The following is a 12805-nucleotide window of genomic DNA, read 5'->3' as shown; positions in this document are numbered from 1 at the left end:
AGGGGGCTACTTACTCGGCTTACTATATACCACTTTTGCAACATCCTGTATCGGTACCTGTCATGAAAACTGAAACTGTTAGTAAGACACCTAGCATTTTAAATATGCAAGCTGAAATTGTAGTGGAAGAACTGATAACCAGTGTATAAACGATTCCTCGAGTGAAGAAGATGAAAATCCATGGTAATATCCATTTAAATTTTCCAATCTAGATGAATCTAGATGAGGGCCAAAGGTTGTTGGTATGAAGTAGTACCTACCGTTGCCGAAAAATAGTTTTCTTTTGCTTTCATCTAGGGCGAAAGGGCGCAGTCTTTGTTATTATTATAATGTTATGTCAAAAAATTACTCATATTACAAAGACATTAAAGCCCAATATCCGTTGGTTGCAGGTTCCTGAAGGCGAAGGCAGCGGACGAGCGTGCGACAGTTCTCACATACGCGTTCTTCCACGCGTTCAAGTTCCCCGACGCACTCAGCGTTCACATACGCTGCAAGGTACGATGCGTTTTTGTTTACTTGGAGAATAAGCTGTGGTAGGTTTGATAAGCACGATCTGCAGGATAAGCCGAATGATGATAACTCTAGGATTCATTCTGAGTAATTTACGCTTTACTAATTTTACATTGGAACGGTTATAGAAAATAATATATTTATAATTATTAGTGCAAACTGTTTGTTACAAAAGGGATAAGCCAAAAAAGGAAAATAAATTTTTCTTTCTTGGATTTTCAAAAGTTACTATTAAAAGTTGTGACCTCCAGAGTCATCAACCTTTTTTACCACCTATTATATTTCCTACAACCTCCACACAACCTCCCAATTTTTTAACAACCTGCAATATTCCCTACAACCTCCACCCAACCCCCACAGGTGGAGATCTGCCGGCACGGGTGCCTGGACCACTGCCAACTGGCGGGCGCGGCGCCGCAGGGGCTGCTCGACCGCAAGGATGACCGCGCACACCGCGACCATAACGAGATCAAGTGAGTAGAGTCGTTAAGCCTAGTCAGAGGCCTTCGGGCGGCTTGAAAACATCGGGTTGCCTACTTACCCGACAACTCTCTCAGCACAAGCTTGTTTGTGTTGGGGTCCACCAACCCGCACTAGGCCAGCGTGGTGGACTTGGCCTAAACCCTTCCATCATTGGAAGGAGACCCGTGCCCCAGCAGTGGGGACGTAATGGGTCGTGATGATTATGATGATGTTGATGAGTAGAGTCATGGTGTTTGGTGGCTGGTAGAGTAGAAGAGAATCGACCTGTTAGGGTAGCTGCATACATTGCAGCATAGCATTATTTGGCCTAGTCGAGAGGATAAATCGTATAAGATGCAGCTGAGTATTTTTTGTGGTTACTTTCGCTCGGCCTTATGGTTCTATAAATAACTAGCCATCACATCTTACATACGTGTAAGCAATACGAGTATATGTATTATACTAATCATAAGAAAAAAATGATATTTGAGATGCTGAAAAACTAATTAAAGTAACTTTCCCCCAGAATTTTCCTTTGAAACTCCCTTTCCCAAGTTACACAGTGCATTATGAAATTCTCACCTTTTAAATAACCTTTTAACCTTCCCTCCAGCGACTCATCCCTAGAAGACGACCTCCACGACCACATGGCTTCAGAATCCCAACACCTCCCGCTAGAGGAGGCGTTCGGAGACGAGGTGTCGGGCGACGCGGTCCCCGCCCCCGCGCCCCTGCCGCAGCGAGCGCCCCCTCGCGCGCCCCCTCAGTCAGCGCCCCCAGTACGCGCCCCCGCGCCTGTCAGCGAGTCCAGTGATCACATGTCGGCGGTGGAAGAGTTGGTGGAAGCACTGGCGAGGCCTTTTACTGTGAGTTGGGGTTTTGGAATTGTGGATGGGGAAATTGATGTGAGGGTTTTAGTGATGGTGGATGCACGTTATGATAGGTATTGAAGGATTTCAGAAATAGATATACCTAGCATAAAAATATGCGACACAAACAATTTTTCAGTTTTATCACCTCAAATACCTTGCCTCAATATACCTACCTAATTTAAGGTCGCAGAGTCACAAACTTGCAATGAGAATATTAGGTAACGGAAGACTTTCTCAGCAATTTTCCTTTATTTAAATATTAATTAAAATTTGCTTTAACGTTTTTTTTATACCTTCTTATCTTTTATTACCCAGTAGCATACAAACTAATACGTAAACAACCAACAACGCATTACAAAAACCTTTAACCTTTTTCCAGGATCGCCCATCGGACTTGGGAGAGCGCGAGCGCTTCCCGCACGGCCCGCGCAACCTCAACACCAACAGCAAGCCAGAGCCCTCAGGCGACCAGGTCAGTCAATTAATGAACATAATCTATCGACTGAATAAGGGCATGGGTACCTAAACTAGGCTATGTAACAATGAGGGAAATAGGTAACAATAGGTAAATAAAATAATGGCTACGATGTCACCCTTTATAACATGAAATGGTTTGTTCATACATCATACCTATAGACGGGTCTCAAGACGCACAAGACAAGATGTGGCCAAACTTGTGCATCGCGCTTGCTTACATCGCAGAGAATTGAGAGCGCGACGGTAGTCTTTTTCATTGTCAAGTCTTGTCATGTGTATCTATTGTATTCGTGCTAAGTATGCGTAATGTTATACTTAGTGATGATATAATATAATACTTAATTAGGTACTCTACTTACTCCGATGGCTCAGCGACCCGAAATGGATCTTGGCCTCCGACATTAAAGTGCGCCAATCTTCTCTATTCTGTGCCAATTCTGACCAGTTCGACACTTCCAGCTTTTTCAGGTCTTTGGCGAATTCGTCCTCCGAATATAAATACCTACTATCTAAATTATTTTTATCTCTCCAGGTGGTCCCAGCCAAGCAGCCGGGCCCGGCGGTGGCAGGCCCGCGGTCGCTGAAGCGCCGCAGCGTCCGGGACGCGCGCTCGGCCGACGTGGGCGTGTCCGGGATCTACGACGTCGTGTCTGAAGCGGACCTGCAGTTCGGGCCGACGAAGGAATCCGTGACCGTGTTCAGCGGACGGATTAGGGAGGAGGTGAGATACTTGATTTGATTTTTGAGAGAAAAAAATAGTTTGTTTCTGTGTGTGACCCTGAAGTAGTGATATGAGGATTTATTTTTGTTTGAGAGGTGATATAATAGAGAATGTTTTTGAGCCTGTTTTTGAGAGCGTCAATCAAGAGATGCGGGTTCGAATCCCGGCGCTGACATGTACCAATGAGTTCTTTTCTGAATTTAAGTACAATGTATACCATCGCTCTTACGGTGAAGGAAAACATCGTGAGGAAACCTGCATATCTAGATTTAGCACATCAATCTAGATATGTGAACCCACCAACCCGCATTGGACCAGCGTGGTGGGAAATGGTCCAAGCTTAGGAAGGCAGTTTAGACCTTGGGGATATGCACAAAGGTTCCATTCGAGAGAGCCAGGTGCAGGTACTTACACCCCCACAGAGAATAGAATAGAATAGAATAGAATAGAATAGAGCCTGTTTTTGAGAATGTGTTTATTTCATAGAAATCGGTTCACCACTTTACCGCTTCATACAATAATTCTTGTGACGCTGCTGCTGTAGTTAAAGCGACATCTTTGTTACATGTCGATTTACCCTCATGAATACATTTGAGTCTCTCATTGTTAACTAAAAGCACAGGAGTGCCTTGTCAAAACGAGCCAAGCAAAGCGCAAGAGCTCGAACGAATTAGCATAAGCTTTTCCTACCATTGCCAACATTCCACTAAACCCACCCTCCACCCCCACAGGTAGTCTACGGCGTATGCATGGGCGCGGTAAGTTTCGGCGCGCTATTCGCGTCAGCAGCCGGCGCGGCGGCCGGGGCTGCGCTAGCCGCGGCGGTCATGCTACACCGCCTGCGCTCGCGCCTCGCCGCCCCCGCGCCGCCCCCCGCCCCCGCGGCCCATTCCCTGGCCGCGTGGATGGCGCTACGGCTCCTGGGGTCGCCTCCCCATTCGAGGGATGGCTGATGTGGGAGTTGGGGAGTGTGTGTGTGGTTCTTAGCTGTCTTGAGGTGTTGAATGCGTGGATTTGAGGTTTGCTTTGGTTTATACGGCGTATAGCTGGTTTGTAAGTTAAGTTTGGGGTGGTAGTGAATGAAGGACATTAATAATTTGCTACGAACCACTCTGAGCTGTCGTATTCAGAATAGCTAGATAAAACTGATTTCTACTGCGATATCAAAGTGGTAAATATAAACAATTAGTAATTCAGTGACTTTGCATTTTTAACTTCGAATTCATTATCACTTTGAAATTGCAAAGTTGTCCAGAACTGTACTCCCAAAGCGTGAAGGTACAGAATCTCAAATCCATTTATTCAAACTTTCGAGGCAGCATTCATAGCACTTGTATAGTTTAGTTTAGTATGTCCAGTGTAAGTTTTGATAGTTTACGCAAACGAAAAAGTTTGCGTATAACTATTTCGTTTACTGAAAATCTAAACTTATACTGGACACACTAAGCTGCTTGTTTAGATATACGAATGGTCAGTCACTATACGCTGATGTAGTTAGTTAGTCATTAAATAGTTTTTTTTAAAGGTGCTTTAAGGTCTTTGAGAAAATAAAATTTGTTTCACATAGCTTTGCGCATATATTAATTATTATAATTATGTATGTACATAAATCAGTAAAAAGGAATAAGGAAAGACTTTTGTGTAAAGAAATATTAAAATATCTCTAACTTAATTTATATTGATGTTTACTGAGTCGTATAAGAAATTAAAATACATATTATTTATTATGTACCACATTCATATGAAAAAAGATATTAGAAATCATAAATGAATGTAGTTTTATTCGAATATGAATAGGATTAATTTGTATTGCAAAAGTGGAATAAGTTATACTTAATCCGAAGTGTTCTAGTACTTTTGACAATTTAGTATTCTAGTTCAGCGTACGAAAATACTATTCATATTCTAATTTTAAAAAAATTACTTACTTACACTACTTATATATTTTAAATAGTTCGATAGTATACATTTTATGGGAATTCCGTCTCAACTGAATGGTGCTAAGTCGTGCTACGGACCAAGTCCTAAAACCTGAATAAATTTTCACTTTGTGAATAAACTTTACTCGTTTTTGAATAAATTAATTGTACAGTTAGGTATCTTTTTATATTTAAAACAATAATTTATACGATTGTATCCCCTAATGCGTAGTAATAAGGATCGAGTCATGCCACTAGGTTAGCATTAGTTAATTCGATCGTTCTTAAGAATATTATCAATTTCGGCTCCTATTACCATTTTTGAATTAATTTTCATTCGAACCGTTATATGAGATATGACTTGTCTGCTAAAACAACTGTTTATCTGCTTAAATTATAAATTATTACTTGGTATTCACCTATTTTTAGCTGTTTAACGAATTTAATTCGAATATTGGTAATTTGTAGCATGGAGGCTTTCGTAGTTTTCTTTTAATTTAGTACGTAGTTATACTAGTATTTATATATTTGACTAAATATTAAATTAAGATCATTTATAGATATATGATATGATCCAAATTATTAATACCCTTACATATTATTTTGTTAAAAGTATATTTTAAGCTTATTGGTGCTACCACACTGAGTTCAGGATTCAGTAAGTAAATTAATCTTGAGGACATTTTTATTTACTATAAATTTTATGTAACGAATTGACGATCATTTAAGTGAACGAATGTGGAAGCACCGGTGGATATAGTAAATACATACATGTACTAGAAATGACCAAACATGTTATTTTTCTATGTTTGATGTTAATACGTCACTAAGCATTTCTAAAGCATTTATAATTTATTTACTAGTATATTTATTACCATGGTTAAATAATGTAAAACTCTATGTTTGCTCAAAGTTGCGTTGTTATTGAAAGGTTCATACTAGTTATGTTCGCTTTGCAATATTTAAATTTGTACCTATAGATTTATTTGTAGTAAGTAAGAGAAATGGGAGACCGAAACCAAAGTATAATTTAATTTAAATTCTTATGAAAAAAGTGGCACTATTGTATAATTTAAATTTCCTAAAAATAGCGAGTTTTTTTTTACATTAAAGATAAATTGATTATTTTCAATCTAGGTACCTATTCAAAAATAAACTTGAAATCGGTCTCCCATCCCATACATGCCACCCAAAAACATGCATTTATTAAATAGAACACTTTAATTTTATACAATCTTTACTTTTAAGTTTTATACGTGTTTTAAGTGCAATTTTAATACTTGTATTTAATTAGTTAGAGTAGATTTTTTGCCGCAAACTAGAATTCTATCCCATGTATTTAATATTGTGAGTTGGTATACAATATAAAATACATAATATAATAATATAATATAATATAATACATAATATAAAATATATCGAAGAAAATTCATTGTTACACAAAACATATCTAAATAAAGTTTGATATTGGGGATCCACAGAAAATTGTGTAATTTAGAATCCTCCAGATGGTTAAAATTAAAACTGAGAAAATACGAGTACGAGTGTTTTCGGTATATTTTATCATTATGCTTTCTCACTGTGCTCTGTCGTAACCTAAATCTAATAATGACAGATTTTGTGGATATCCTCTACTAGTCTGCACTTCTGAGGCGTGGTGACAAAGCACTACACCAACTAAAACTTAACAAAGTAACGTCTGTCAACATGTTAGATGTACTACTTAGGTACCTACCTAAGTATACCATAAAAAGGGATTGGCATTTCTTTCTTGAGAAGTTGTAAGGAACAATATATACTAACAAGTAATAAAAAAAATCCAGTGACATTCCACCTCTTAATTTTGAAACAAAAACTGTCATTATTAATTTTAAATCTATTTACCTGTATTTAATAAGGTTTTTTTGATAATCTATTTGGGGTTGGTGCTGTTGGTATAAGTTTTAATTCTTGTGTAAAGCCTTCCTGAGTAGAGAATAAGAACAGTTTATTTATATCGTTGACACATACATAGCTATTTTACAAGTCTTTCTGACGAATGAACTTTAAGTTTTCATATGCCACTGTTAATTTGTTTAATGGAATAAATTTTACGTTGAAACATCTTATTTGCTGTTTTATTACATAATGAAATTTGATAAGATTTATTTAATTTTAATGTTAATAATTCCCATTTTTTGTAGATGGTGTTGCAAAAGTGGTATAATAAGCCGAAAGGAGGTGGCTCAAGGGGTCATTCCGAACAAAATTTGTGCTACGACTTTTGAAAATTCGTGTTTTTTTGTCCATAGAAACTTTGATGGTTAGTTGACTTTTTATAGAGGAAAAAATCCACCTTCCGGTCATGTATTTTATGCCATCCCCGCAATGAATAGCAATAAAGTTCAAATTACTTAACTCTACATTTTTGTTTCACATAGCCTAGAATTGAATTTTTTTCTGGAAGAAGGTAGGTGCTCCCCAAAAAAAATTCAAGGTTATGTGCGACACATTATTTTAGAAAATTTTGTGCATGACCGTGGCCTCATCAATAATCATAGAACACCCATCCTTCCATTCTCTATTCTCTATGGGGTTGAAAGTACCTGCACCTGGCTCTCTCGAATGGCACCTTTGTGCAAATATAGGTCTAAACTACCGTCCTAAGCTTGGACCATTTCCCACCACGCTGGTCCACTTCGGGTTGTTGGGTTGACATATCTAGATGTGCTAAATCTAGATATGCAGATTTCCTCACGATGTTTTCATTGTAATTAAATTCAAAGAACTCATTGGTACATCTCTGGCGTGAGATGCGTGCGCTTACCCGACTGAGCTACCACCGCTCGCTGCCATACAACACCCATAGTGGTACATTGCGACCCGGACGACCAGCTCATAACTGGAAGCGGTCCATAGTCAGCGCGGCCCAACAGAAAGGGCAAGTCTCAGCCAGAGCCCAACTTGCTGGCCACCGACAGAGAAGGATGAAGGCGTTTGGCGTCAGCCCCAGAATTATTTGAGTAGTAGCGAGAATGAAGAAGATTTTTAACAGAGTTATCAAAGGCCTTTTAAAAGGACTCAGTACAAAAAGCTTTTATAAACGAGCTTTAGCTATAGTAGATAGTTTCTTGATAGCACATTTTCAATAATTTTGTGGAAAAAGTAAGTACTTAACTACCACCATAATGAAAACGATAGCCTAGACCGGCATACTTATAATATGCATAAGTAATTATCTATATAAAATCGTGTTTTTTTTAATGTTTTGCATGAGTTTCAACTTAAACATAGACGAGCTGAGTTTTCCTCTTTCAGCTTGAAATACCTATCTATCCTGCATTAATTTGATATGATATCTCTGAAAGGTAATTCCCTGAAGCTAAAATTCCCTTACCGAAAACTGAAACCACGTGATTTCACTAAGAAACATACCCTCGAAAATGTTTTTTTTTTCGATCCTCTATACATTGAGATTTTCCCACAGTAGGTATCTAACTTTGTATGGGAAATCGAAAAATAAAGTTTATTTCCTAAGGTACATTTCTTGGGTAAAGTTGTTCAGTTCGGGAGCATGTCATTTACACCCTGTATAATGAAAGCGAAGCCGAAGTGGAATGTTATTTTCTGATGGAAATTTTTGGATATTTATTATTTTTGTTCCATATTTCGGAATTGCACTAAAACTGTAATTTTGGAATAAACAAAACACGGAAACATTCTTTATACTCTTTTATTTTGTAAATAGTTATCAAATTGACATTTTGATCTTAAAAACATAACAGTTCATATCGGATGTGAGAATTTAAAACCTTTAAACAAAGAAGAATATTTAACTATCTGTATTCGAAGAAGAGGTAGGTACTCAGGTGATGTCACAAATAAATAAATAATTTTATAAATCATGTCTTTATGACTACAATAACGTCTTAACTAAAATAAATAAAATTAACACTAATGACAAGTTACTTTAAATAAATTATGCTAGCGGTTCACCTAAATATTGTTATACCATGTTTATATTTTCCGTTGCCCCTTGCTCAAAAAAATAACAAATATGTATAATTTATCAACCACAGTAGCTCCTTTATCATGTATGGCCTCAAATTCCTTGTCGAAAATACACTTCTTTCAATTTATTTTGTTTCGTAAATAAATAAGAAAATGCTCATTTGTACTACCAATATTATACTGTCATCAATAAATTATTTACAATCTATAAAAATCATGAATATTTAATTAAACATTTATTTTGAGAAGAGGTAACAGAAGATTAGATGTACTTAAATACTATTTTGTGTTCACACTCATTTGTTCGGAAAATTACTTTATTTAAGAACCTTAAGAAAAATAATTAAATAGCAAAAATGGCGAATGAACAGTCTGTATAAGAATAAATGAGGGGCTTCAGGAAAAACTTCATGGGAAATAAGATGATAATGTTGAATATAAAATAATTATATGCTTTTGTCAGCAATAAAATAATTCCATCATAGAATTAATATAGCTAATCTTGTTTCGATCGATATTTAATCTTTTCTAAAAGTATCTTTTAGACCATTAGTCTGTTTTCCGTTTAGCTTGAAGCAAACCTCAATAAATATATTTAAATCTATAAGAAAGTCGAGTTCATAGAACTTACTGGGTCGGAGTAAACAGCGTCGATTCATAAATTGGAGATTTTCAACTGGAGGCAAGTTTCTAAACTACAATTTAATTTTGTACAAACATACAACATTATCTTGTTACCGTCGTCAACTTTCACTCTTTCTAAATTGATCTTACTACACACAGATATTATAATAAATAAATTACTGTCCACGGTTTACACACTTCAGTCTCATGACACTAATATGTACAAAGTTGTTTCAGACATCATTGTTACGAGTAGAAGCGACTTTTGGCTATGATATGCGTAGCGGTGGGGGGCGGCGGCCGGACCACGGTCGCGACTGCCGCCGTCTTCTTCTTCAGAGAGTTTATGGGGCGAAGTTTCAGGAACAGCACAGCTGATAGCGCGCAGGAACAGAATAAAGTGGCTAGTAGAGCGCCGAGTGTAGCGGCGAATCCAGGTGTGGTCATGCAGACGAGGCCAGGGGTCGGGACCATCTTCTGTGCGGAGTTTTCTTCAGGGGCGTCCATGTTGAGGTCGCCGGCGGACACGACGCGGATGACGCGATTGACTCCCACCTCTTGTTCGGGCGCGGCGCGGCGCTGCCGGCGCACGCGGCGCTCGTCGCGGCGCACCTCCACCGACACCGGGTACGAGTCCAGCTGCGGCGGACCGTACTCCGCGTGAGGACCACCGATCACGTTCGGGCTACTGCCGTCAGAGCACTGCTCCGGGCAACGGTATCTGCAAATCTGAATCGTACACTGGAAGTGCACCTCCATCGAATCAGGGAACTTGAACGCCTGGAAGTGCGCGTATGAAAGCACGGAAGCGCTGGCGCCAAAGTTCTTTATCTTCGTGAATCGAGACATAAGTTTCGGTCGGGTAACACAGCCGCGCCTATCGACTAGTTGTATAGGGGCGCGTTGACCGTCGTGAGCGACGCAGTCCCGGACTAGCATGTCGAACTTGGCGTCGTCGTCCTTGATGGCGAGCACCATGGTCATGGTCTGTCCGATCTTGACTAGTCCAGACACCTCTGAGGCCCAGGGTCCCTTGCCGACCTGGATCTGCATCCAGCAGCCCACGTTGTCTCCGGCGAAGTCAGCTCGCACCACGTCCAGCATGTCGACGGGGAAGGGGCGGAAGGTGACCGCCTTCTCGTACTGGTCGTGCCACGTGCAGCGCAGTTTGCGCGCCTGGTCCCACACCTCCTGCACTTGCGGGTCGTACTGGATCACGATCACGTTCTCGAAGTATGTTCCAGCCGCCGCCACGTCGCCTCTGTACCGCGGGTCTCCGCTGCCGGCTGTCCCACACGCGTGGGCTCCTATCTCGAATGACGCTGACGCACGGCCGAGGTTAGGAGGCAAGTGGACGCACTGGTGGTTCGAGTAGTGGCCTTTCGAGAAAACTATACCGAAGAAAGGCTTATCGAAGCTCAGGAACACTCTCATGCCGTTCTTCTCGCACTTCACATCGAGAGAGACAATCTTGGGCATGTCCGGGGCGGGCGCGGGCCACACGTCGCCGGCGCCACTGAACACCTTGTCGCTGGCAGAGGTCTGGGCGTCAGCGGGGGGTGAGGGCGGCGGCGGGGGCGGGCCGCGGAACACCGGGCCCAGGTCGTTCTTGTGGTGCCCCACCGGCGGGCCCACGCCGAACGGCTTCGAGTGGATCGGGTGGTGGTTCGGGATCCGAGGCATACCTGAAATGAACCAAGAATACCATTTTAGCAAGCCGTTATCAATCTCTACAAAGAAAATTATTAGAATGAAAATAATAGCACGTTAATGATAAAGATTCAATAAGTGTATACTAACCTATCTATACCTTTGGGGTGTCGTGGTGTGTTTAGTAGCAGTACCTTTCCAGAATTGCCGGTCGGCTTGCTTTGCTTTGCTTTCCTTCTCTAGGCCTGCTTTGCTTTGTGAGTGGTGGTTGCTGACTGGGCTACAAACCTCCATAATCTCTTCACTAGTGGCTCCAAGTAGCTGTCGTGCACGCAGCGGCCACACCCTGGTAAACCGCGTCGACCCGCGGGCTAAACCTAGTGAAGGGGACTGTGCACACTCCGGTGGACGCAGTTATTTAGGGTGATCCCCCGATTAGTGCATGAAGACTATGTTGGTGTAGGAGGCGGGCACCGTCAGTATGATATACGTTCCGGCTGCTATGGCGATGTAGCGAAGCAACGTGATATGCTCAGGGCGCATGCTGGGATCTATTTAAGTGCATGCGGCCAATCACTGCAACCTCACCTTCCCATCAGTCGTATCGGCTCCCCGATCCACTGGTATCAGGAAGGTGAAGTCGAGAGAGGGGGTTTGCACCAGCGCAAATGCTTGCCCACTAAAAATGTTCACGCGCAGATGACTCTTGCAACACAAAGTGGATTACGAGACTAAAAGTCCTGCGGCGATCGGGTGCTGGTGGTGAGGTAAGGGCCTTGGTGGGTCAGTGCTTTAGCTGGCACTCGGCACGTAGGCGGTCAGACGAGAGTGGTCGCTCCCGAAATCGACTGAGGCGGGAGGACGGGTTCGGCAGCACGTCTGATGACAGAGCAGCCCTATTTAGGATCGCACTGCTCTCCCCAATCCGGGGAGGGGCCTAGAAAAGGTGGCCTATACATTGTCCGTCTCACCTCTGCTCAGATGTCATACCGCGGGCATCTGTCACCAACTCTTATGCGGTCGAAATAAGAAACATGGAAAACAACTAACAATCGGAGCATGGAATGTTCGGACTCTCCTGGATAATGAATCCAACCTATGTCCAGAAAGGAAAACTGCTTTAATTGCAAGAGAGCTGTCCCGGTACAACATTGATATAGCTGCAATTAGTGAAACCCATCTTAACGAAAGTGGAGAGCTGCGCGAAGAACTGGGTGGATATACCTACTACTGGATCGGAAAACCATCTGGGGAGAAGGCAGCAAGTGGAGTAGGATTTGCTATCCGGAACCAGATTGCGAAGTCTCTAGTGGAAGTACCTAAGGGAATTAATCACCGCGTGATGACACTTCGTCTTCAAATCTCATCTTCGAAGCACATGCATCTTGTTAGCGCTTACGCTCCCACTCTCAAGGCCTCAGATGAAGATAAGATTAAATTCTACCAAGATCTACGCCACGTTCTAGAAAGAGTTCCACCACAGGACAAAATAATGCTGCTAGGTGATTTTAATGCTCGTGTCGGCACGGACTATGATGCATGGGAGGGGGTCCTCGGACGGCATGGGGTTGGGAATT

General features: G+C 41.4%; 2 protein-coding genes across 2 annotated transcripts in view; one reads left to right on the top strand and one right to left on the bottom strand.

Moving 5' to 3' along the window:
• LOC105382310 overlaps positions 1 to 4076 on the top strand; it is a 64589-nt gene extending 60513 nt beyond the window's left edge. Inside the window, exons 9-14 of the mRNA XM_048621768.1 lie at positions 393 to 498; positions 874 to 986; positions 1589 to 1841; positions 2227 to 2319; positions 2857 to 3045; positions 3777 to 4076. Of these exons, the coding sequence (XP_048477725.1) occupies positions 393 to 498; positions 874 to 986; positions 1589 to 1841; positions 2227 to 2319; positions 2857 to 3045; positions 3777 to 3998 (976 nt within the window). The 3' untranslated portion in view covers positions 3999 to 4076. The remainder of the gene's footprint in view (positions 1 to 392; positions 499 to 873; positions 987 to 1588; positions 1842 to 2226; positions 2320 to 2856; positions 3046 to 3776) is intronic.
• A 4586-nt stretch (positions 4077 to 8662) lies between these two features.
• The window catches only part of LOC105392279, a 32717-nt gene continuing 28574 nt past the window's right edge, over positions 8663 to 12805 (bottom strand). Inside the window, exon 4 of the mRNA XM_038120186.2 lies at positions 8663 to 11263. Coding sequence (XP_037976114.2) covers positions 9825 to 11263 — 1439 coding nt within the window. The 3' untranslated portion in view covers positions 8663 to 9824. The remainder of the gene's footprint in view (positions 11264 to 12805) is intronic.

The sequence above is a fragment of the Plutella xylostella genome, chromosome 6, assembly GCF_932276165.1.
Source record: "Plutella xylostella chromosome 6, ilPluXylo3.1, whole genome shotgun sequence".
In the NCBI taxonomy this organism is placed as follows: domain Eukaryota; kingdom Metazoa; phylum Arthropoda; class Insecta; order Lepidoptera; family Plutellidae; genus Plutella; species Plutella xylostella.
This window is presented reverse-complemented; position numbering and strand designations above follow the sequence as displayed.